General features: G+C 36.9%; 3 protein-coding genes across 7 annotated transcripts; 1 reads left to right on the top strand and 2 right to left on the bottom strand.

Annotated features, from left to right (window-relative positions):
* Positions 1 to 5,153: 5,153 nt before the first annotated feature.
* Positions 5,154 to 14,755, bottom strand: ITPK4 (inositol 1,3,4-trisphosphate 5/6-kinase 4). 2 transcript variants are annotated; one of them, XR_015230547.1, is made up of 13 exons: positions 14,146 to 14,751; positions 13,788 to 13,823; positions 11,934 to 12,132; positions 11,219 to 11,313; positions 9,348 to 9,416; positions 8,821 to 9,023; positions 8,394 to 8,547; positions 7,220 to 7,333; positions 6,809 to 6,871; positions 6,491 to 6,564; positions 6,264 to 6,409; positions 6,032 to 6,164; positions 5,154 to 5,603 (listed from the first exon to the last, which is right to left on the bottom strand). XR_015230547.1 is itself a non-coding variant. In XM_086653309.1 (12 exons), the coding sequence occupies exons 1-12, from the start codon at positions 14,275 to 14,277 to the stop codon at positions 5,457 to 5,459; spliced, it is 1,491 nt and encodes a 496-aa protein (XP_086509435.1). In that variant the 5' UTR covers positions 14,278 to 14,755; the 3' UTR covers positions 5,154 to 5,456. The 2 variants fall into 2 exon arrangements, 1 of the variants encoding a protein (XP_086509435.1); XM_086653309.1 differs by lacking the exon at positions 6,491 to 6,564 and having other exon boundaries at positions 14,146 to 14,755.
* Positions 14,756 to 15,189: 434 nt separating this feature from the next.
* On the bottom strand, positions 15,190 to 19,993 carry LOC147566757 (putative uridine nucleosidase 2). 4 transcript variants are annotated; one of them, XM_086653312.1, is made up of 11 exons: positions 19,647 to 19,979; positions 19,220 to 19,527; positions 19,066 to 19,145; positions 18,650 to 18,765; positions 17,975 to 18,034; positions 17,109 to 17,294; positions 16,921 to 17,025; positions 16,627 to 16,723; positions 16,028 to 16,135; positions 15,802 to 15,937; positions 15,190 to 15,567 (listed from the first exon to the last, which is right to left on the bottom strand). In XM_086653312.1, exons 3-11 carry the CDS (start codon positions 19,112 to 19,114, stop codon positions 15,459 to 15,461), a joined length of 966 nt encoding a protein of 321 aa, XP_086509438.1. In that variant the 5' UTR covers positions 19,115 to 19,145; positions 19,220 to 19,527; positions 19,647 to 19,979; the 3' UTR covers positions 15,190 to 15,458. The 4 variants fall into 4 exon arrangements, with proteins under 4 accessions (XP_086509438.1, XP_086509437.1, XP_086509436.1 ...); XM_086653311.1 differs by lacking the exon at positions 19,220 to 19,527 and having other exon boundaries at positions 19,647 to 19,993; XM_086653310.1 differs by lacking the exon at positions 19,220 to 19,527 and having other exon boundaries at positions 19,066 to 19,099; positions 19,647 to 19,895.
* A 1,192-nt stretch (positions 19,994 to 21,185) lies between these two features.
* On the top strand, positions 21,186 to 23,938 carry LOC147566756 (uncharacterized). Its single transcript, XM_086655494.1, has 6 exons — positions 21,186 to 21,357; positions 21,447 to 21,527; positions 21,737 to 21,775; positions 21,864 to 21,944; positions 22,393 to 23,168; positions 23,322 to 23,938. The coding sequence occupies exons 1-6, from the start codon at positions 21,323 to 21,325 to the stop codon at positions 23,936 to 23,938; spliced, it is 1,629 nt and encodes a 542-aa protein (XP_086511620.1). The 5' UTR covers positions 21,186 to 21,322.
* The last annotated feature ends 737 nt before the right edge of the window (positions 23,939 to 24,675 follow it).

Below are 24,675 nucleotides of genomic sequence, written 5' to 3'. Positions count from 1 at the left end.
TTTTAAGAGTTTAAGGAAAGAGATTAAGAGGAAGAGAAAGAGAGAGATGAAATGGTGGAAGAAGATGTTGATGAAAACGAGAGAAGAAGATACAAATGAGAGGAGACGATGGTGAAGATTCAAGTGTTTGCGAATTTCGGCAAAAGATTAGAGGAATGGAAAAAAGTATTTGTTTGATTAAGGGTATTTTGTTATAAAATGGTGCAGACCAGCCTTCTGGGTTGCTAGTGATCTTGTCCTTTTTGGCACGCCTCACGGTTTTAAAAGGCCTCCCTAGGGAAAGGCGCTTAATCTCTTAAGAGGAGCCCCACTCTGTCTCGCCACTGATGTGGGATTGCTTTACAACACACCCTCCCAAGACCGTGTCACAGTAGAGCGACTCGCGCGGATAACGTGTAATAAGATGGTGTAGACCAGCTTTCTGGGTTGCTAGTGGTACTATCCGCTTTGTCACACCTGAGCTTCACGATTTTAAAATGCCTCAATAGGGAAGGGTGCTTAACCTCTTAAGAGGAGCACTACACTCCGTCTCGCCACCGACTTGAGATTGTTTTACAACATATTTCAATTTTTTTGATTCACACACACACGTCTGAAAAGGGGTCTCCAATTAGACATTGAAAAAGAGCATCCTTTAGCTGACATTATTTTCAACAAAAAAAAATGACATTATGTTTGAAGGGATGTTGTCTGATTTCCTTAAAGAAAAACTCCAATCAAATTGTGAAACACTTCCATTCAAAATTTTAAACTTGATTTTATGCAAATCACATTTTTGAATATATGAAAAGTATTGTTTGTGTTTTTTTGAAAAAGAAAAAAGAAATATATTTGTTAAAGTCGCAGTTATGTAATAATCGGAGATAGCTAAATATGAAATAGATGACACAATATTTAAACGAGGTTCAGTCGGATATTCACGACCTACATCATCGGACAAAGCCGCAACGGCTACATATTTATCCCTCGCTATTGTGGTGATCCGTTACAATGATAACAACTCTAATCAAATCTAATCGAATGCTTAAACTCTTAGAACCCATCTGTTATTTATAGAGTAAATTAAGGTTAAAGATTTCCTAATTTCTTCTAACTAAACTAGGAAACTAGATAATATCTATCTATTATTTCCATTACATAGTTATAAGAGATATCCTGATATAAGAAATTGTATCTTCCATATTTTATAACATCCTGAATTAGTCTTGATCGTCAGATCTTCGCCTTCTCTATCCGTCTCATTTATCACGTACCTCAATAATATTAGCGCCTAGAGTAAGATATAGTTATTAAAATGATAAAAATATTAACTACAACAATCCTCTTAATCCCTCACCCACAAGAATTCATTTCACTTGAAAGAAAAGACATACTGTCAAAATGCTTAAATTCTTTGTATTTCAACTCAAACCTAGAGATGGCTTAAATGAAGTAGTACCCTTTGAAGCACTGACCAAAAAGATATAGTACAATTTTTTGTTATGAAAATATTATCACAAAAATGTGAAAACAGGCAAACAATAAATATTAAGGTTTTTTAAGTTCACCTCCTAGATACTAATTAATAATTCAGTTTACTCTCTCAATGATTTTTAATTGAATTTAACTCTTTAATAACAAAAATAGAAGAGCAAACAAACATAAATTACAATTATATTTTCCATTGGAAATTCCTGAAATCAGTTCTAGCTAGATCCCATTCTCAGTACTTTCTTCTTTTTAAACCACTAATTAAATAGAAAAGAAAGAAGAGGAAACCGGTTCTAGTGGAAGAAGGATGAGAGTGCTGGTCCCAAAACTTGTAAAGTAAAGAGTAGAAATGCAAAATCTTAAATGGAGAGGAGAGAGAAAGATGAGAGAGGGAGGAGTTGACAGTTGACTGATAGAGGAGATGGGTATTTGTGTAAGAAGAGAATTAAGGGGGGGAAGGAAGAGGATGTCTCTGAGAATGAAATAAAGAATGAAAAGTGACATTTCATCATGTGGGAGATGAGATTGAGGGGGGTGCATATTCATGCCTCCCTCTACTTTGGGAAATGTGTGTGGTGTTAAGTGGCCTCTTCTTCCTCATATCTTATGTGCCCTATCTTGGAACTCCCACCCCTACTTGGACAACCCTTCTGCCCCCTTTTCATACTTAAAATCTGTCATTACACTTTAATAAGAGTTCATGAGAATTAGCAAATTAAACAGACTTTAATGAGATTTTACATTTTTCATTAAATGCACCTTTGAATGTGTTTTTGGTCCATGTTCATATACACTTAACAAAATTCGAAATTGATCCAAAATTTTTTTCATTCTTAGGCAGGTAATTTGTTTCCTCTCTACAAATTGTGTTACATCAAATGTGTCATCTGCTTATTTCATCGAAAAAAAAATGTGTCATCTGCAACAAAAAGAAAAAATGACAAAAAAAAAATGAAGATGGAATTACATAAATTTCTTTTGTGACCATCTTCAATAGATTATAATATGGCTTAATCTAGTTTATGTCAAACTTACTTTTTTATGTTATTGAATTTGAAAGTGTTCAATTTAGGTGACATAAGGAAGAACCACTAGATGGGTCTTTTGGGTTTTATTTAAGACCTTAGACCCAGACTGTTTGAATTCCGAAAGGATATGCTGGCTTGGATAATTTTTGAACCGGTCCGACCAGATGTAGGAGTAAACTGCAGTCGCCCGATAATCTTCTTCTTCTTTGATAGTTTGAAATCAAATATGCAGGTTTAGACGGGCTTGGACCAACCCGACCAAATTAAGAAGTAATCATCATCATCATTTTTCTTCCACTTCTCCTCTCCCTTCTCTATCTACTCGTCTTCCTTCTTGTTTCTCCTCCTCCTCCTACCCTTCCTCCTTCTACTTCTCTTCCTTCTTGTATCTCCTCCTCCTCCTCCTTGGCTCATGAAGCAACTTGATGTTCGCGATGTCTAATTACTTGGCTCTCTTAAGGAGGAAGTTTATTGTATAGTCCCCACATCGCTCGCAAGAGTGTCCGAAGTCTGGGCTATAGGTGTACGGTCAAGATTTGTAAGTACATGGGCCTTTTGGGTGGGCTCGTGGTGTCTTTGCCAACAAAACTCCGTACCTATGTGAGGTGGTCAAAGCGGGGACAATATCGATAACTGCTAAGGCTTGAGGCGTTACATTTATACTCCCCAACCTCCGGGCTTTGTACATTACAGGATTCCTTGTATGGTTTAAACAAGCCCAAGAGCTAGGTACTAAGAGTTGGTTCAAGCATTACTCATACTAGGTTTCCACACCTCCCAAGCAGATAATTATCTTTTGAGGGGTTGGGTCATTGGTCCAAAAAGTGGGCCAAAATGAAAATCCCACCCAAAGTTGCCTAAAAATGTAAAGGAGGTCCAATGTGTCAGTTTGGGGGTCAAAATTACGTAAAGGGCCCTTAGAAAATAAAGTATTTACCGTTCATGCCATCGAAAATTACAAAATTGCCATCGAAAATTCTCGGGAAACGATTTTTTTTCTGAAAAATAATCTGACAACCCGTCCATCAAAATGTGTACTGTTCAGAAAATTACGGAACAGCCACCGAAAAATTTCCGAGAAACGCAATTTTTTTTGGTAAATTATTTTATTTACTGGAAATTTTTTTCTTTACTAGACATTTTTGCTGGGCGGGAATTTGAAATTTCGTAAAAAAATTTGAAAATTTGGGCGGGAATTTGAAATTTCGTTTGAAAATTTCAAAACTTCGAAAAAAAAAATTTGTGACCGGGAAATTATTTTATTTACTGGAAATTTTTTTCTGTACTAGACACTTTTACTGGGCGGGAATTTAAAATTTTCAAAAAAATTTCAAAATTTGCCAGGGAATTTAAAATTTTCAAAAAAATTTGAAATTTTGGCCGGGAATTTGAAATTTCGTTTGAAAATTTCGAAAAAAATATTTCGTTTGAAAATTTCAAAAAAAATTTGAAAATTGGAATTTTTTGTGTACAGGAAATTATTTTATTTACCGGGAAGAGATGGTTTGCTGGGCGGGAATTTGAAATTTCGTTTGAAAATTTCAAATTTTCAAAAAATTTTGAAACTTTGAATTTTTCGTGTACTGGTAAATTATTTTATTTACCAGACATTTTTTTTCTTCAGGAAAACGTCAGCATGTCCCGTCCAAGGGCAAGAGGGGAATAAAAAAAAAACTGACATTTGGACCTGCAACTAATTTTTGGGCAAGAGTGGATTTTTTTTGGGTTTACCCCCCAGATTTTGGACTGTTGACTCAAAAATCCTTATCTTTTTGCTTACAAAAGTGGTGCTCATATTTTGGTATATGTTGATGATATCCCATTCACAAAAAGCTCTTCAACTATTTGTCCATCTATCATACATCAACTTTGTCACTTTCTCTATGAAAGATTTAGACAATTTGCATTATTTTCTTGGTCTTCATGTTCAAAGTAATTCTTCTGGCATTTCTTTACCAGACCAAGTACTCAGACGACTTATTTGAAAAAGCTCATAGAGAAGGAGCCAAACCTTGCTCCACCCCAGTTTCTAGCACTGAAAACTTGGATCTTCACTCAGGTTCCCGCTTATAAGACCCCACCCACTACAGATCCTTGTTTAGGGCAAGGACTGCTCTTTTCTTTGTAGTTAATCAAATTCCCCAGTATAGACATTGCCCTAGAGATCCCTATTTAGCAGCTGTAAAGTGAATTTTGAGATACCTTAAAGGCACTGTCACACATGGAATTTCCTTCGGAAAGGGCTTCGTCGATCTTAATGGCTGCTACTGTGAAGCAGATTGTGCAGGAGATGTGAAGGTCCACCAGTGGGTACATGATTTATTTTGGGTCTATTTCCGTCTCCTGTAGTGCGAAAAAGCATCACTTTTACGGAGTCCCAGTACAGAGCACTTCAGATACTGCTGCAAAAGTGAGATGTTCTCTCCTTAAAGATCTTTATATACTTTGGCTGCTTTGTACCAGAATCGCGCCTGATGGTGGGATGACAAGTTCTTTTGAAGGGTTGCGTTCATATTCTGTTATAACGCTGTTGCAAATCGGGCTGTAACTTTATGTTAAGAGTAAGTGATCATGAAGGTCAATATAAACTTCAGTTGTTAGAAGGTTGAGACTATCCATCAAGAGAGAGTCGATCGTGGTTATAAGAAAGAGGAATATTCTAACCAAAAGCCTCAATACCCCCACCAATAATTAGCTAGGGTTTGCGATTGTTGTTTTCTCACTTTTAAACATTCATCTGTTGTTTCTATAAGCAATAAAATAAGTAGGCATGAAAGTTGGCATGTGAGTTTTCCGTCTCAGCTTTATTATCTCAACAACTGGACCACATCAACTGGTACAAGAGTCTCTCTGCTTATCCCTCAATTTACCTGACTTCTTCGTTTGTGCCACCGTTGGCTTAATAAAAGCCATGAAGTAGTGGCAGTTTGTTGTTCGCAACACAAATTCTCGTCTCTGCTAGTTTTGCTGCTGCTGCTTTTTTGAATTGTACGCATTCTTTATAGCATCCCAAAGTGCGGGTACAGCAACTTCATTTGGCAATTCCTTAAACGAAGGCAGATAATTTACGTCTACAATAACATGGTCCCTGCTCCCTTCTTGAATCTGAGATTCACCACAACTATAAAAAATTGGGGAAAAAAACAACAGAAGCCGTAAAACTGAAAAACCCAAAGGTGGTTTCTAATGAATTTAGACAACTAGAGAACAAACACTACAAAAGGAGCAAACATACTATCACATATAACCATGATTTAGCAAGACAAGAGTTGAAACTCTACCAGTAAACGACCAATTCATATAAGACATTCCAATCCAACAGTTATCATATTTCAAGACGACACCAATGGACGGACTCATAATTATCAATTCATGCTGCAATTTTTTTTTTCAGTAAAAAATTATTTAGTCCTAAAAAGATAAATATATGATCCTCCTACCAAGGGTCCACACTCGGGTCGATATCTCATGTTTCACATAGAACGTGTAAACAAAATAAACTTAAGATAAAAAAAATTAAATATAGTACTTACAACAACATCGAAACCGAAGATGGTAAGATCCAACTTTTTCCTTAGCCAATTTGCTGCATCTGTCACTAATTCCAGATCAAGGGATGTCTCGTCGGTTCGAGACTGACCTTTGGCAGTCGGCAGAGATTTCAAGCTGTACATGGATAAGTTAGGTTGCCACTGACTAACATATGAACAAACATTACCTTGAAACCTTTTTAAAATCGATCAAAATAAAAAAAGATACAAGTACCTATTGAAGGAAATAGGTTTAAGTCCGTCTTTCTCGTACGTTGACAAGAACACATCGGAGTTCGGTGTGGAGTTCTTCACAGCATGGAAAACTTTGTCTCCCAAGACATAAAATTTGAACAGCTTAGCCGAATGATCCACATACTCCTGCAAGTCCAGTTTCTTGTATTCTTTTAGTGCAAAATAACACTACCAGATAACACAAAATAGGATAAACATGCACCATACCGGTAAATTATATATTCAATCGTCTTATTACAATTCAGCTGCAGCAAACCCCTATTATCGGGTCTGCGGAAGTCCTGGAGTTCATTCAGAGAAGCATAAAGATGAACAGTAGCATAAGAAATATCCTATCTAATACAAAGAGAGAGAGACTGCTTTTGGAACCTAAAACCCAAAGTACACATTCTAAGCGGGTTGGTTGAAGTCTTCCAAGGAGATAAATTTATACAATCCAAACAAAAAGTAAATTAAAGAACATTAATATCTAGGTTTGTGCTATAAAGAACAGAAAATTCAATTCTAATACTGTTTGTAATCTACCTGAATAACAGCTGGAAGAGGAACTGTCAAGCCCTTAAAATCGTCAACCCTGAAGACAATAGCCTGTTTAATTCAACAAAAAAAGATTCGTTACCAATACGATGAGAGAAGTGCATACTACCATGTAGAAATGAAACCACATCTGCGGAGAGTGATTCATCAATATGTACAACAAGTTATAAAGAACTGGCCTTAAAGAACTACTGAAAGAAAATTTCTGTCCATGATTGTTCTTGGACTTGATCAACCATAATAAGAACCAAAGTCTTGAGTTTACCCTTATTTTTCAAGTGCATGATGCTAAAACGAAATAGAAAAGGTCAAATCACTAGCCAACTGCTTCTCAACCATAAACTCAAGAAGAATTGTTACAAGAACCTAGAATGGAACTCAATCTGGACAAGTAGATACCATATTGTGCGCGTCAGCTACCCCGCAAGCAACTTGGGGTTTTACAATACTTGGAAGAAATAATTTAGCTTGAGATAGTCTCTCTGACAAATTGGACTCGTTAAAACTATCCACCTGCACAACAACAAGTAACAAGATAAGTCCTCCAACGAGAGAAAACTAGAACAAATAAATGGTTTATGTGACTATGGAATGTAGTGAACTTAGAATATTGTTACCCATAAAATGCCAAAATAGAGGGTCACTAATAATTTTAAACTTTCAGCTACACACCACTGTCATGATTTAACCATGCCAAAGGTTTGAGCTACCAATTACAGAGATAATTCAGACTTGAAAGTTGTAACTGATGTCTGATAGTTCATGGAAAAAAAAACAGAATGGACTTCAAGTTACAGATCTTTTTGGACATTATGCGTTCTATTTGCTAAAATGGAAGCAATACCAACATAGTTTTGACTTTTCAATACTCATTAAAGAAACCAGTTGGAAACATTTGAAGCTTACACCAAAGCCAGCCAATATAATAAGGAAACTGTAATAAAGAGAAGGGAGTTCTACTTCTCAAACCTACTAAGGAGCTAACCTATCTTTTTTGCTGGGGCATAACTTTCCCCTTTAACCCTTCATGGTGATTTAAAGTGTATTATCCCAGTGTTATTTGACAAAAGATCAGCAACTAAGAGCATCTCCAATGGGACATTCAAACTCTAAAACTTAGAGTGCCACTTAGGATTCTTAGAGATTTTGTTAAAAACCTTCTCCAATGGGACACTCTTCTAGAAACTCTATTTGTTAGAATTTTAAAGTGACACTTAGAGAGTCTCAAGGAGACACTCTATTTGTAGAGTGTCTCTTTTGAGAGTCTCTATCCTTGCTTTTCAACTACTTTTTATCTATTGGATTGAAGAGGGGCATGTGTATTAAGTAGAGGGACTTTAGAGATCTCCACTGCAGACTAACAAAAATTAGAGTGTCTCTATATTGACATATAGGAAAAAGAATCTCTATTAACACTTGACAACTATGACTTTTAGAGTGTTTGTTAAAGTGTCCCATTGGAGATGCTCTAATGCTAGGAGGTCAAAAGATGATTTGTGCAATTGTCCGGGTGCATCAGCTTATATATCAGGGTAAACTATGAGTAAATATAAAAACTTTTTATGTTAATTACCTTTAGGAAGTGTGGGGCCCGGATTTTGCAGGGACCATCTCTTTTGAGATCCTCCAACCCAAGCAGAAGTTGTTGGATTCTTAATCGGTCCAATACAGGGTAAATGTTATCAAGTGGGTCAATGAGACAGCAATCAGGGTGAACATCGACATACCTAGAAAAGAACCAACAAGCATTAGATATAGTTATCGAATTCATAGAACAAATAGCAAATTCATGCTCATGAGATACTACAGAATTAATTTAACAATACCAAGTCAATAAAATCTCGCAACTGTAGCAGCATTCCTAAATACATACATTACACAAAGCAAAAATGAAAAATATATACACAAGAAGTTCGCAATGAAAACTATAATGACCATAGTGCAATGAAACGAGTCAAATAACTGAATGACATGTGACTACTATTAACTTTGAAAATCACCTCTTCAATTCCTGAATTCCCTTGGAGTAGGTAATTCTTTTAGAAGGATCTGAAGCATCGCTTAATTCAACTGTGACAATTTCATCAGTTGCTTTGTGGAGAACCACATCAACTTCTTGCAGTTGAAGTTCTAAAGGAAGATCAAACGCGAGAGGAACAAACATCAATCCATCTTGAGTAGGATACATAGGGAATGCGCCTCTCTGTTGGAATCAAACCGAAGAAGATGTAAAGCTCATAACACAATGACAACTGGGTGTACATCAATGTCATGTAGTAGAAAATATTTGAAAATACATTGAAATGGAACAAAAGCAGTTCATTATGTCAAAGTTAACCTCAGGATCAATCCACTCTTGGCATCTCAAAGTTTAAAAATAATGCCTAGTAGTTAGGACCATTTGATCATTGTGACACCAGAAACAAACAAATGACACGAGAAATATTGATACGCATTGCACTTTCTGAGTACGCTAATCAAGTTAATAGGTTGTTATGAGATGTATAATTCGCAGACTACAGATTACCTTGGCAAAATCTTGTTCCCTGGAAGGTTTCATGACATAGCCAATTCTCACAATGTTATTTCCACTTGCCTGTTTAAATGAGACAAATAAAAGAGAGGTCATACGCACGTCTCAACATGCATTTTAGATGTTCCTTCATGAATGAATAGAAAAGCGGATTGTACGTGTAAAGTAGAAAAAATTGCTAGCTTGTTCAAGTAGATGAAATTGAGCAATTTGTATAGCTAAGCAATTGGGAGCGTAAATCGGCTCAGGGTCATGAAGGAGCCTATCAAAACCAATGTTTTACTAACTTCTGTGTGTATTTACACAGCTGGCGACTACATACTGGTTGGGCCCACATGGATTGCCACTTATATTTATCAGTGATAACCAAGATATTGAAGTATATATTTCATTACAAGCAGTAGAGTTTCTATTACGCTTAAAGTTCAAAGAAGTAAGGATATTTCGTATTTAAATACAATTAAGAGAAAAGAAGATTTAGCAACTTAAAGTTGCTAAACCCATGCTAAGGAGCCTATGCAAAGGGAATATTATCTCTTCTATTTTCATCATCTAATACATTACAGTTCTCTTCGTTGCAGTTTATACTTTATGCTATTCAGTATAGTTGTTTGTTCTTAATTGTTCTTGTGCTTTGGTTATTTTTCATTGTTTTAAATGATCATGGCTGTTACTTTAAAAGCTTCTACAGCTTTCATCAAGCGCCAAGCCTAAAGTGTCTAAGCATAATTGTTTGATCAACAACTACAAAGTCGTCTGAGGTTGTTGGAGATTCTCCTATTCTTTGGAATTAACCAACGAAAACATTAAAACCCTAAAGACAAAAGTCGGAGGTTATAAAGATCACTTCAACTCCATGGACAATCAAAAAACCTAACTTTAGTGATGAAAAACTTCAAGATACAAAATCTTTATATACCACATGAACCCAGAGTAACACAGGAACCTGAAAGTTGTATATATTACAAACCAATAGAATCTGAACTCACTCGGCTAGCCACACCAACACTCATCCATTCGTTTAGCAAACACAACCCTCTCCATACCCTTTTGCTCATCAAACAACCTATACCAACTCGATCAACCACACCAGTCATTCCCATAAGCCACCATATTGCTTCACACACTCGACCACACCACACCCCACCTTACCACTATATTAGAAAGTTGTCCACCAAATCCAACCCTTGCCCACTAAGTACCACCCCTTCATTTGTTAGCTTACATCACAATCCTTGCACCACATAAAGCAATTAAGAAAATAACCCACACCATCAGATTTTACAACTACACCATAACCCTAGCCACCTACACCAATCGCGGTTCGCGCCTACCCAATCCTAACCCACTCAGCTACAGAGCCGAGCCACTACAGCCACCCATCCTTCATTATCTTATTCTACCCAGTAATAATTCAACTATCACAACCGGTCACTCCCCTAACCATCTCCACCAACTGAGCTCACAACCCATCCTAGTCTCTCAACTACCATATTCCACCAAAATACCTACTTGGTTGGCTCACAATCCTCCATGACCTACCACTCGATCACCATACATGTATACCCTTATACATCAATACAGGTACTACATAACATATATATATATATATATATATATTATATTTTTAGTGCATAAGCCACAAACTCTCCCCTAATAACTAAACTTAAACTCTACCATTTCAATTTTTTAAACATCACAGACAGCTCAAGAGTTTGGACTGGGATTAGCTCAGGTATCCCTGACTCCAGGACGATCCGTCAGTTAATTGGGTGAATCATCCATTCCTCAACTGCTTCGTTACATAGAGGATATCCATGTAAAATATGTCAAAAGTAGTAAAGGAATTAGAATATTTTAGCAACCATTCTATTGATACGGCAAAGAATAAGAGGCAACTCTTCCAGCTTGTTCATAAGCATCACTTTTGAATCCTCAGTTGCATCACCACTCTCGCCACCTAAAAAGAATAAAAGAATCATGTTTTAGTAGCCCAAGAAAAAGCATCCTATCAAAGTAAACGAAATTAGTATATATGTGAAGAGAAATATAAAGGAGTATGGAAGCATTATCCAGTAATCTGGTTGACGGAACGGGTCATATGTTGCCAATTAATCTATCTAGAGTGTATACTGTGATACATATTGCCAAACAAGAGAGTAAGTAAGCATCACCATATTTAAATGATGTGCCCCAAGTTGCCAACCATACATATATCTCGACTCCCGAGTCTTGTCTTTGCCAAGAGAAAAGGTAACGAGTATCACAAAGATATGCAGGAATCCGCATCTAGTATCTGTTGGCTAAATACCAAGATATCCTAAAATAGAAACTTAGGAAAAAAAGGGAGGTACCTGAATCGTTCATTTGGCCACACGAAAAATGCAATAAAAAGTAGCTCAGAATGAGTTAATACACGGTATGCTAATTATCATGCGACCAAGTTGAGGTTTTGCATAAGACTTCCTCGGAGGAGCCATCGAGTGTTGTGTAAGTCATGACACAGTAGTTACTAAGGAAAAACATGATTTTAGTCAGCAATTTTTCAACACTGATCAGACAAGGAAATTTATTGCTCACTTTTAACAACAGTTATCCATCCATGACTATTGAGGTTAGAATTAAGATCTTCATCTATACTTGAAGCCACATATAAACAACTCGCTCCTATGTCTCCCCAAGCTAGCAATATCTTATTAAGAGATGCATGTAACGAAGACGTGTCGAGCATGAAGCAATCCAAAGAGTACATCACTGCCATCTCTTTCAGAAAGGCAACCTAAATCAGATAGACATCAGAAGCAAGGAAGTTATCAGAAAAAGTGGTCACGATAGGACACATTTTACCCAGAAAAGCATAAAAAGTTAATACTACTATCTAGGCTTTCGTACATTGGAAAAAAAAAATTCTATGGAAATTGGAGTTATGCTTGTGTTGCAAATTGAAATATGGAATAGATCTTGAATGCTTGTGGCAAAAGTATGGATGACAGGAAAGATGGTGAGCAGAAGGCAAATGAGCATAGAGCATGAAAGCACCAATGGATGGGTGCCAGACGTGAGATGTTCCCAAACCAGGAATAGTTATAGACGATCGTAAACCAACATACATTTAGTAGTCTTTTTCATGGTATCTTAGGGATAATTTTGTTTTGGCCCCTAATTTGTGACCAACTGGCCGTTTTGGCCCCCAGAAGAAGGGTGAGCTTTATGCTTTGGTGCAAGCTCCCAACCGAGGATCAGCTGATAAGAAGAGGTTCCAGTGGCCTAGCAGATGTTGCTTATGCAAAAATGAGGTAGAGACTGGGACTCATATCTTCCTCCACTGCAGCATCACTTCTGTGGTGAGGCAGTTCTTAGGATGAGCTCACTGTTAAAAACGGCAATCTGAGTTTGCTTCTGGTCTAAAGGGCCCACATAGAGGAATGCTAAGATATGGATGAGGGCATCCCAAGCAAGGTGAGCTTTATGCTACTGTGCAAGCTCCCAACCGAGGATCAGCTGATAAGAAGAGGTCCCAATAGGCCTAGCAAATGTTGCTTATGCAAAAATGAGGCAGAGACTGGACTCATCTCTTCCTCCATTGCAGCATCACTTCTGTGGTGAGGCCCTTCTTATTGTCAAGCTTCAACACAAGACTGTGCCTCTTCCCACAGTCGAATAAGATGCTTTTCATCAATGACATCGGATCAATATGGAGAATTTTACTTAATGTCGTGGTTTTGGGCCAAATGGAAGGAAAGGAATAATGCTACTTTTAAAGGGACAAAGGTCAAAGCTGACTGGATCATTGAAGATGTTCAAGCCGTGTTATATTTTTGGAGCAGAGATGACAAATGGGCTAAATATTGTTCCTTTTTAGATTTTAGTGTTTCATGGGAAGCTTTAATAGAACCAATGTAACGGTCTTTAATGGCAGACAGAAGCTTATTCTGATGCTTCAAAGCAGCAAAGCTTGGACCTTGTAAATACCTTTTATTCAATATAAATTAAAAATGTTAAAAAAAGATAATGTCTAAGAATTTCCTACGTGGTCCTCCTACTATTGCAAAATCTTTTATCAGGTAATAAATCATGGGTTGGTAAGTAAACTAGTTATAAGCATTCAAAAGGCTTTTAGGATATGTTTATAACTTTTACATCCCACATTAAATTCCGCCAGACAGGAGCGCAAACTCTATGTGGCCCCATTAATAGCAGCGCGACGAATGCAAAGTACCAAGCTTCGCATTTACCATGTTTCAACTTGAGGATGAATAATCCCCATAGAGATAATGTCTCTCAAAGGGTTTAACCAATCGTGTTCAGTCTTAAAGGTAAAATATGCCATTCGAAAAAGACATGTAGGTATTCAAATTTGCTATCTAAGACAGCCGTAAAAATGGGATAGTTTATATGTTAAAATAAATAATAAATATTGAAAGAAAGAAGCACCTTTTGCCGCGAAATGCTTGCTTCATAAGAAATTCCCTGTAACAAGGCCACAATATATAGGTTAAGAACCCACTCTTCAGGGTACTGCAGTAAATGCAAGAAACAAAAGAAATCCAGAAAATGCACCCATAATTGCCCAAAAATCTCTCAAATGCAAGCAAAAATCTCCCAAAAATCACACAATATATTGGGTCTCTGAATTCTTAAATGTGTGATCACTAACAATAAAAGATCAATATCAACTAAAGAAAATCGCCAAACAAATCAATTGAGTGAAAGCTACTAGTGGATGGCATAAATTAAGTGAAAGCTATCTAATAGAATTTTTAGTGTGCGGCTGAAAAGAGGTGATAAGTACCGTTCGGAGGTTTGAGTACTGAAGGCGATTGAGGAGAGACTCAGCACCGGAATGAAAGAAGGTGTTTCCATTAGTGTCTTCGGAGAAGAGGAGTGACTCGTCCAGAAGAACTCCTTTAACTGCGCCACCCATTGTTTATCCTCTCTACCGGCTAAATAAGAAGAAGAAAGAACAAATTCTAGAGAGAGATTATATGATGATTATGCAGGAGGAGGAGGAGGAGGACTCAACAGATCCAGAAGAGGGAGCGGAAGAAAGATCACATGCACGCGTTTAAACAACGCTCCATGACTGCTGACACACACCTCAATAAAAAGCAAGAATCAGTCAAATGTTGTTAAAAGGAGATTTTATTAAATTTTTAATTTCTATAGACATTTGGGTAGGAAGAACTTTCAACAAAAAAAAAAAAAAAAAAATTGGGTAGAAAGAAAATATTTCATTTCAACCCAAGTACATTATTAATTAATTTTAGTCGGAGAGGTTCCATTACCCAACACTTTTATGTGAAATAGGTCGCTTCAAAAAATGACCTCCAAACTTTAGAAGTTAGTTGTTTCTTTTTCGTTTTACATCTCCTAAGAAAAATAACTCGATCCGTGTTCTATCTGTCATAGTCATATCGCAAGCCAATTTAGTGCTAGTGGATCAATGTCATAGTCATATCACAAGCCAATTTATGATTTGGCGTTAAGATTTGAGGTGCTAGTGGATCAACTAGACCCTAGAGACAAAAATAAAAGAGAGAAAGGTAAGGGGAGCGTCGATGGGCACCCTAAAAGTTACTTTTGGCCCTTTTCCCTCTACGCGCCTCGATAGACTTGGGCAGTCTAACGCCATTGGACTGCCTCAATCCGTGGGTCTCGAGCCACTGAATTCCAGGCCCATAGGGAGTGCCAAGAGAGGGACGAGCTAAGAGTGAGGCACCCAAAGGTAAGGTGAAGCTGATAGGAATGAATGTGGAAGGATAATATAGGACAGAAGCCGGACTAAAAAAAAAACTCACCTTCAATTTCGAAAACCAACCAAGGATATAAGTTCAAATTTTAGCTCTGAAGTTCCATCTCTTATTCATATGAGAAGAGAAGACTATTGAATTAAATTATCAGTAAGAAGATATGATTATCTTGGTGTTCTTTTACAATTATTAAACATTCACAGCTATTTAACCTACAACAAGCACAAATCGTAATCAAACACAACATCATAACCACATAAGCCAAATGGGAAGAACAAGTAAATCGTAATCGACATAAAAATGCACAAACAAGGAACATTAGTTGACGGCGTCTCTCTGCTGCTCTTCGACAGTGTTACGAGTTCAAGAGTCTTTCCATCACCAAATCAACAACTGCAGCAGCGTCCACTGTCACAGCCACTTTCACTGTCGGTTTATCTGTCCACTCCGTAACTTCAGCAAACCTGTTTTACGTTCAAAGTTATGAGTAATCATAATACTGTAACTAAAAAAAAACCATGACTTCAACCACATAAGATCTGATTTCAGAAGGTCCATTTTGACATTCAAATTTTCCAACCACCAGCCCGGCGAATGATGGTGAGGTCCAACCTCACTGCTAGATAACTACTGGCATTGAGTTTGGGTCCATTTAACACAAAATTCCCCAGCTAACAAAAATGGTGACAGAGTGTTACCTTTTCATTGTGTTGTAGAAAAGTGTCAGGCCCCTCGTTATACCAGTTAATTGGACTCTAACTACACCCTCGGTGTAAGTGAACAATGAAGGATCCACAGCCGCAATAATGGTTGCTGGATCATGAAGATATACACCTGTACACAATGCAACAAAGTTATATCACATGATAAATCATCATCTTATCGATTAATATAACAAAAGAAAAGAAAAGATGAGCATACAACCTTTTGTTTTATACGCTTCATGGTGATACGAGAAATAGATCTCTAAGATTTTGGACAAATACTGTGCATATTTCCCACTGGACTGCACAAGCCTCTCCCGGTCGGCATCTGCAATATGAACAGGAGCAGTTATCAACTTTATATGGAAGACACAAATAATGAGTCGAAGGAAACACTAGTTTTACGCTCATTTGCCCACATATGTGGAAATAGATGCGGGAGAGGATTCAACTGGTCTTATGTAGTTATCTTGGTCAGGCTACTTACTTTAGCGTAGAGAAATAACCAAGAAATTTCAAAAAGCCTATAACTGATTATGCTAATAAGGAAGCCATTAGAATAACAAATGAAGTCCAAAGGCAACGAGCTTCATTGAGTCATCCTATGTAATTCCAATTTTTATACAAACTGATTGCAAGACAATTTCAATTCCGAAGCGAAGTGAAGGACAGAAGGAGTATTTTAAGCCAGCAATAATATCAAACTGCCCATTTTGTATTTGGGTATGACTACACCTAATTAAAGTTCAGCATGTAACGAACTAGAAGTATGAATGGTATAAGGCATGATGAGTAAATGAGAGCATATGAAAAGAATACCTGTCAAAATAACTTGATGAGTAACATTTAATCCCACCGCTACAATATCTGCACCGCTAATGAAGACGTGATCAGCAGCGTCTGGATCACCAAAGATCTGGTTATCCCAATTCAGAAACAAAAACAACACTTCAGATTTAGAAGAAAAAAAAGGTATGCATAAATAAAAGTAATTAGTTAATTACTAGATTAAACTTCAACACCTGAGAGCATAATTAGATTTTAGGCTTGTCATATGCCAAACATTCTGTTCTCATCACAAGAAAAAACTGCAAAAGATTTTGAGCTACATACATTAGCCTCTGCTGCAGGATTTACATTCCCGTTAACTGCAAAAGCACCACCTAAAAGAATAATCTGACCAATCTTTTTAGGAAATCCAGGATCTAGCTCAATAGCCTGTAGCAATAAGGAAATAAATTAAGGAATACCACAAAACGAAGCTCAAGCAGAATAGAAACTTAAATACCAGAGAAACTGACCAAAGCAATATTTGTGAGTGGACCGAGTGCAACCACAGTAACTTCTCCAGGGTACCGGTTTGCTTGTTCAACAAGAAAACTAGCAGCTGACTGTTCAATTGCCTTCCCTTTAGGTGGAGGGAAGTTTTGGTTTCCAAGCCCATCCGTACCATGAACAAAATCAGCAACACGGAGCTTTGTAACTTTCTTTACACAAGCAGATAGAGAGTAGATCCAGCCACAGAAACTCAGAAACGTCAAAATGAATGTAACCACCACGATGTTGAACAAGGACGATAAGTATATAGGCATATAGTCAGTTCCTATCATTACCTTAAACAAGTTTTTAAGCTTATCACATAATTGTACGGACACGTCAAATCATTTTTTTTCTAAGTTAAAGCATCTCAACCTTGTTTCTGTTCGCTTCTGGCTATTCCACTCGTAATGTATCTTAAATGGTCAGAAGTGATTAAATATGACACAGTAAGTACTTTTTCGTGTTACTAAAGTACATGCTCAACCCACGCGCAGAACCAGGATTCCATGTTACACACGGCTAGCTTAAAGTCACTTAAAATTAAACTTTTACTTACAAAGTTATGGACTATCAAGATACAATGCAAGACAATTATGAAGTGAATTTAATAACCTTTTGTATTGTGATTCTCACATTTATCTCAGTTTTCTGACTAAACAAGGTAAGAACTTATATTTACAAACATGATACAATCTCATTTTCTTTAGTTTGTATATGAAAGTTGAAGCTCCAGCTTCCATACACTATAAAACTAATTGATTAATTAACCATCAAAAGAAAAACGTAGTGGTCTGTCCATGTCTCAAGTAGCCAAAAGCAATGAGGGGAAGGGAAAACGAATACTTACCGTAAATGTGGCATGAGTTCCCTCAGCTACTGGAATATCTGTCCTCCCTGCAACTTCTAACTATCACAAGAAATAAAATATATGTGATTTACAAATGGGATTTTGTAAACGAAAACACTAATTTAGCCCAGCACAAAATTTATGGAAAACTAGTAATAGCACTATAAAGAATCATAAGATGAAAACAATAATATAAACCGTATGCTCTCTCTTGTAATTGCAAACTTGGGAACTAAAGCTGGATAAGATTTCTAGCTTTTAACTTTGAAAGATTTTGCATCTCAATGTGATGCCATGACAACTAGAAGCTTGGAAAAACCATCAACCGTAAAATCGTCATGGATTTAAGTCTATATGCAATTTCAATTGTGATACTATTAAGTATATTTCTTTGTTAGTAGAGTGAACCACTAAATCGACTAAATTAAGATTTTTTTTTGTTTAGATCGGATAAAATTCTATTCGCAACCATGGATCCTGTGAAAATAGTCCCACATGGGAGAAGGGGGGTAAGCTAGTAACCAAGAACATAATGTCTAGGTCACATCCACTCAATGTCAATTGGTTTTGAGTTGGATAACCTAACTTAACAGAACCTATACGTTAGTTAAATGAAAAAGAGGAAATTTGACGGATTAAATCGAATATATACATAGGGTTAGTACTAATTATTACCAAATGTAAAGCATTTCTAGTTGAAAGAGTTGTATAAACATTCCCAAATATAGTAGTGAGTCCGATCACATCTAGCTCTGGTGACTGAAGTGCTACAAATATTGCCATTGCGTCATCTGCATCAAAGAAACGATTTGTTTCATATTTAATGATTTGACACAAGATATTCATAATTCATTCTACTCTTGACATTTTGATCGAGAAGAGCAAAAGATTGAAATTAAAGTTGAAGAGATATGATCGTACAAATTAAGGAACAGCCGGAATCAGATTACAACCAAAAGGAGTTCATCAATTATTAGTAGAAGGACATTAAAAGCTCATTAATCAAGAAATTTTGAGGATCTTTTAAGGAGCAATAAGAGAGTTAGTTGAGAAGATGATCTATAGAGAGAGAGAGAGAGAGTAGAGATTACCGATTCCAGGGTCAGTATCAATGATGATCTTCTTCTTTGATTCCGGCATGATTTGGTCGTTTGATTTTTAAATTCCAAAACTAAGAACAATCAGATGAAGAAAGACAAGAGCAGTGAAACATTTAAGTGAGAAAGGGAGTTATTAATTTAGCACCAAGAAGATAAATTTGTGGAAATTATAAAGAAAAGAAGGTAGAAAACGAGTTCCAGAGATTGGAGATGCGCTGGCCTTGATCGGATCTGTCACGTGCTAATTTGTTTTTGTATGAATTCTTCCACGAGGCCACATAATTTGGGGAAGTTTTAAAAGCCCGCCGTTGCGGGGAATAAAGAAATCCAGAAAATGCACCCATAATTTATTTGTTTTACCCAAAAAATCTCTCAAATGCAAGCAAAATTGGAGGATAGAAATGGGTATCTGAATTCTTAAATGTGTGATCACTAACAATAAAAGTTCAATATCTGCTAAAGAAAATCGCCAAACAAATCAATTGAGTGAAAGCTACTAGTAAATGTCATAAATTAAGTGAAAGCTATCTAATAGAATTTATAGTGTGCGGCTGAAAAGAGGTGATAAGTACCGTTCGGAGGTTTGAGTACTGAAGGCGATTGAGGAGAGACTCAGCACCGGAATGAAAGAAGGTGTTTCCATTAGTGTCTTCGGAGAAGAGGAGTGACTCGTCCAGAAGAACTCCTTTAACTGCGCCACCCATTGTTTATCCTCTCTACCGGCTAAATAAGAAGAAGAAAGAACAAATTCTAGAGAGAGAAAGAGAGATTATATGATGATGATGCAGGAGGAGGAGGAGGAGGACTCAACAGATCCAGAAGAGGGAGCGGAAGAAAGATCACATGCACGCGTTTAAACAACGCTCCATGACTGCTGACACACACCTCAATAAAAAGCAAGAATCAGTCAAATGTTGTTAAAAGGAGATTTTATTAAATTTTTAATTTCTATAGACATTTAGGTAGAAAGAAAATAGAAAAAAATGGGCGTTTGGTCCAAAAAATGGGGGGGGGGGGGGGGGGATAAGCTAGTCGTCCAAAAACGGCACAAAATTCATTTCCAGTCCTTTGTGTCAGAAATCATGCCAGTTTTCCTTTTTATTTTTATTTTTCCCCCTTTTACCCCACCGATTGGAAACCGGGATTAGTTAATGAGGGAATGGTCTTTGTCAGGTTGATTTGTAAGGGAGCATTTAATTCCCAGCCATGATTTGACCTTAATGTCACCCTCCATCTCTCTAAATCTTCCCTCCATCTCTCTAAATTCCGCCAAATCATCCTTTTTCTTCTTTCTCTCTGTTCATTCCTTCTCAAAACAGCTTCATTCTCTCCATTTTTATTCCAAATTTCAAATTTTTGGCGAAATTTGAAACTAAAATTTCGTATCCCGCCCATCAGTTTGAAAATAATTCATTTTCTACCTTATTTATACCTTAGATGAAGTTAAGTATCTTACCCAAAACCATTAACTTCAATGCTTAACAAAAACCATTATCTTCCATTATCTTCCTGAGTCTTCAATGCTATCCTAAATAGTTCACCTGATGTTTTCTGTTTTTCTAACCATTAATGCTATTTAAGATCCACCAAACCAAATAAGTCCTCACCCGTATTTTGTTTCTGATTTTGCAACTACATAATGGATAGTATTGCACAATTGTCCACCTCTTCAAACATAGGATCATTCACATAAGTAGTTCGTTTGATATTTTTAATGTTATTTCTTCATCACTGATGTAACTGTTTTCGGATTATTCCTCTTTTATCTTTTCTGTTTTTGGATTCTTATAACTGGATGAGTTCCCTATGCATTTAGGGTGGTAAATTGTTCAGTTTCCTCTAAAGTAGTAAGTTCCCTAAGCCTCTGTAGGTGCATTATCCAGTTTCCTCTAAAGTCGTAAGATGTCCAGTCCCATGTATATGAGTAAATTCACAAGTTTTCTCTAAAGTAGAAAGTTTCCTAAGCTTTTATGTGTGTGCAATATCCAGATTCCTAATAACTTGGTAAGTTTCCTAAGCATGTATATGGGTAAACTCAAAAGTTCCCTCTAAAGTATGTATCTATGTAAATTGTCCAGTATCCTGTAAAGTAGTTAGTTCTGTAACCGATTTAACTATTATTGTTGATCTGTACATTATTATGTTGTTAATAAACTATCCGGTTTTTACTAAATTAACTTGTTTCCTGCTCACTTATGTAACTATGTTCGCACTCTAATATTTTTTGTGTTTTCCATGTTTCAGTCAAATGCTTTTGAATGTTCAATCCACCCCTCCTCTCTGGTGAATCAATCCTTATGTTACTTTGTTTAGATTTTCTCCTTTTCTTTTTAAAATGACTAACTCTTAAGATGATTACTTGAACTAATCAGTGTGGACCGCGAATTTGTCTCTTCCACCTCGGCTTCTGTAGCAGTAGCACAGGATGAAATTGTTCAACATGAAATACATCGGTACACTCCCTAACTTCATAACAATTTATATACTTTACTGGTAAACCGTACAATTTTCACTAAACTATTAAATTTCCTAATAGTCTGTGTGCTTGAAGTTATTTACCTTAGGCAAAAACTGTCCAGTTTCATATAAACTACTAAGTTTCCTCATCACATATGTAAATGTTTTCGTGTTCTTATTGATTTTTCTGTTTTCCATGTTTCAGTCAAACGCTTTTGAATGTTGAGTCAACCCGTCCTCTCTGGTGAATCAATTTTTATATGACTTTGTTTAGTACTTCCCTTTTGCTTTTTCTAATGATTACATAAGCTTTGTTTTCTTGAACTACTCAGGGTGGAGCGCGACTTTTTCTGTCCCACCTCTGCTTCTGTATCTGATCCACGTGATGGAGCTTTCCAACAGGAAATACATCGGTAAGTTTTCCAGTTTCTCATAATCAATTCAGTTCCTTAAGCATGTTTATAGGTAAATTGCCCAGTTTCCCGCAAACTGGTAAGTTTCCTAATTACTTCTTAAGTTCCCTAAAAATGTATTTTAGGGATTTGTCCAGTTTCCTAATGTATAAGAATTTCCCAAACCTAGATTGTGCTACTTAGTTTGTGGATACATTCTCCCGTAACTTATAAACTCGTAAGATCCCGTAGCATGATTCGTACATTATATTGTTCCTAGTAAACTCTATAGTTTTCCAAACACCAGCTTGTGTCTTGTAATTCTTCAGATTTTGGAAAACTTGTACGTTTCCTAATAACTTCTTAAGTTCCCTATGTCTGAATTTTGGGAAATTTTCCAGTTTCCTATAATATAATATTTTTCCTAAAAAACCTAATCGTTTCTTAAAAATTATCTTGTGTCCTGCAGTTTTCCAGAAGATTTCCTCTCTCCCTCTTCAACAGGTCATGCTGATGCATCTACTGCCCTCGTTAGGAGTGAACCTCTTCGATCAGATAGTTGGCCGGAAGTTTTTACATCCATCGGGCAGGAATTTCCCGGGGGTGCTCCTGCGTTTCGACAGGCGCTTAGTCGATATTCCATAAAACATGGATTCAATTATAAATTCCTAAAGAATGATCTATCCCGTATAACTTGTGTATGCAAAACTTCTAGTTGTGGTTGGACCATTCATGTTGTTGCTCCTCTGAAGTCCCGTTCCATGTTTGTTCTGAAAGCTTTCAACCCTGTCCATACGTGTGATGATTTTGTATTGTCTTCTCGTAAACCTAGGCTGTCAACAGAAGCTGTCAGCCAGTTAATAGCTGATGACATCCGAGAGAATCCTACAAAGAGTACCAAAGATATTATAAGATCATTTAAAAAGGATTATGGTATATCTCTTAGCTACTATTATTCATATAAAGCTCGGAATGCTGCTATTTCTTTAACATATGGTGAAGAAGAGGATTCATACGGTAAGCTCCAGTGGTATGTGGATGCACTATCTCGGTCGAACCCAAATAGTCACATTGATCTTCAAGTTGATCCAGTTTCCCGTCGTTTTGTTAGAATATTTATTGCTCTTGGAGCAAGTATTAAAGGCTACAAGCACTGCCGACCGCTAATATTTGTTGATGGTACCTTTGCCAAAACTAAATACAATGGATGCATACTTGCAGCTGTGGCAAAGAATGGGAACGATGGTAAGTACTTCCTCATATATTTTTCCTTAAACTATATACTTTTTTGAACAGTAGCCGGTTTCTGAACACTTTCTTATTTCCCTAAAACTACCTGGTCTTGCCCCTACTGTATATGAGGAATGTATCTTCATTCCAATTACTGTTTCATTGCAGGATTTTTTGTGGTTGCTTACGCCGTTGTTGATGTAGAGAATGATACAAACTGGACTTGGTTTTTCTGCCATTTGGCGCAAGTTGTTCCTAGTAGTCCATCGTTGACGTTTATGTCGGATCGCCACCATGGTATTATTAATGCAGTTTCCAACATATTCCCAGAGGCCCACCATTCATTTTGCGTTTGGCATTTACGCAACAATTTGAATGTACGTGTCAAGAATGGCGCAAAGAAGTCGGATTATTTTCAGTCGTTAATGTTTAAAGCGGCTCGGGCGCTAACTATATCGGACTTTCAAAAGTACACTACAGAACTTGTTGTCATGGGTGGAAATGGTGTTCAGTCGTTTTTGTACTCCGTCGATCCAAAAAACTGGGCGGATGTGTATTTCCCGGGTAATAGGTATGGTTTAATTTGTTCTTCTCTATCTGAGTCTTTCAATTCTTGGATAAATGACGAGAGAGTTCTTCCCATTTCTGTCATGCTCGATATGTTACGGGTTAAAATAATGAACATGATGAACGATCGAAGGATTGAATCGGCCTTCTGGAACTCATTCTTATGCCCGAAAGTCAATGAGACAATGAAATCCAGATTTAACGTTGCTTGCAGTTGAAAGTGTCTTCAATCAGCTGAATTTAAATATGAAGTTATGTCGAACCCCAGCCACTCTGTTGATCTTGCTAATCTGACTTGCTCATGTCGTAAGTGGCAAGTTCAAGGTATTCCGTGTGAACATGCTATCTTGTGTATTAAAGTGCATGGAGGTGATAGCTCAAGGTTTTTTTATCATGCTGTCACAACGGAAGCTTATTGTAATACCTATCGTCTTTCCATCAACCCTGTCCCTACTTTTGATGCACCAAAATCATTCGATAAGGACAACATGATACTTCCTCCCTTAACCAAGAAGCGTCCAGGGAGACCACGCACTGTGAGGATTGAAAGTTCAGGGAACTTTCGTAAAAGACAAAGGGTATGCGGTAGATGTAAACAACTCTCCTACCACAACAGTGCTTCGTGCAACCAACCTATTTGATGTGGGAAAATATCTTACCGGGCATTCTACAATTTTGAATAGCTTCCACAGTGTTGGTGTTTTTCAGATTATGAAGAGAGCCTGTGTTTTTGTTGACATTACAATGTCCCTTTTTTGTGAATTCTATTTTGTGTCCAGTAAATTGGGTAATGTACTGGAAATAGAGATGTTTTCTGGAAGCTTGTAAAATTTCTTTCTATATGGAGCAGAATGTAGTTATTTAGCTCAACCAAACTGCTATGTTCCGGATTCCATGTTGTTTACAGTACATCAGTTAATGTATTCGACATTGAATGTAAGACATTTATTAAGTG

Source organism: Eschscholzia californica, unplaced genomic scaffold (assembly GCF_041429995.1).
Source record: "Eschscholzia californica isolate CP2 unplaced genomic scaffold, dmEscCali1.0.p SCAF_1, whole genome shotgun sequence".
Classification (NCBI taxonomy): Eukaryota; Viridiplantae; Streptophyta; class Magnoliopsida; order Ranunculales; family Papaveraceae; genus Eschscholzia; species Eschscholzia californica.
This window is presented reverse-complemented; position numbering and strand designations above follow the sequence as displayed.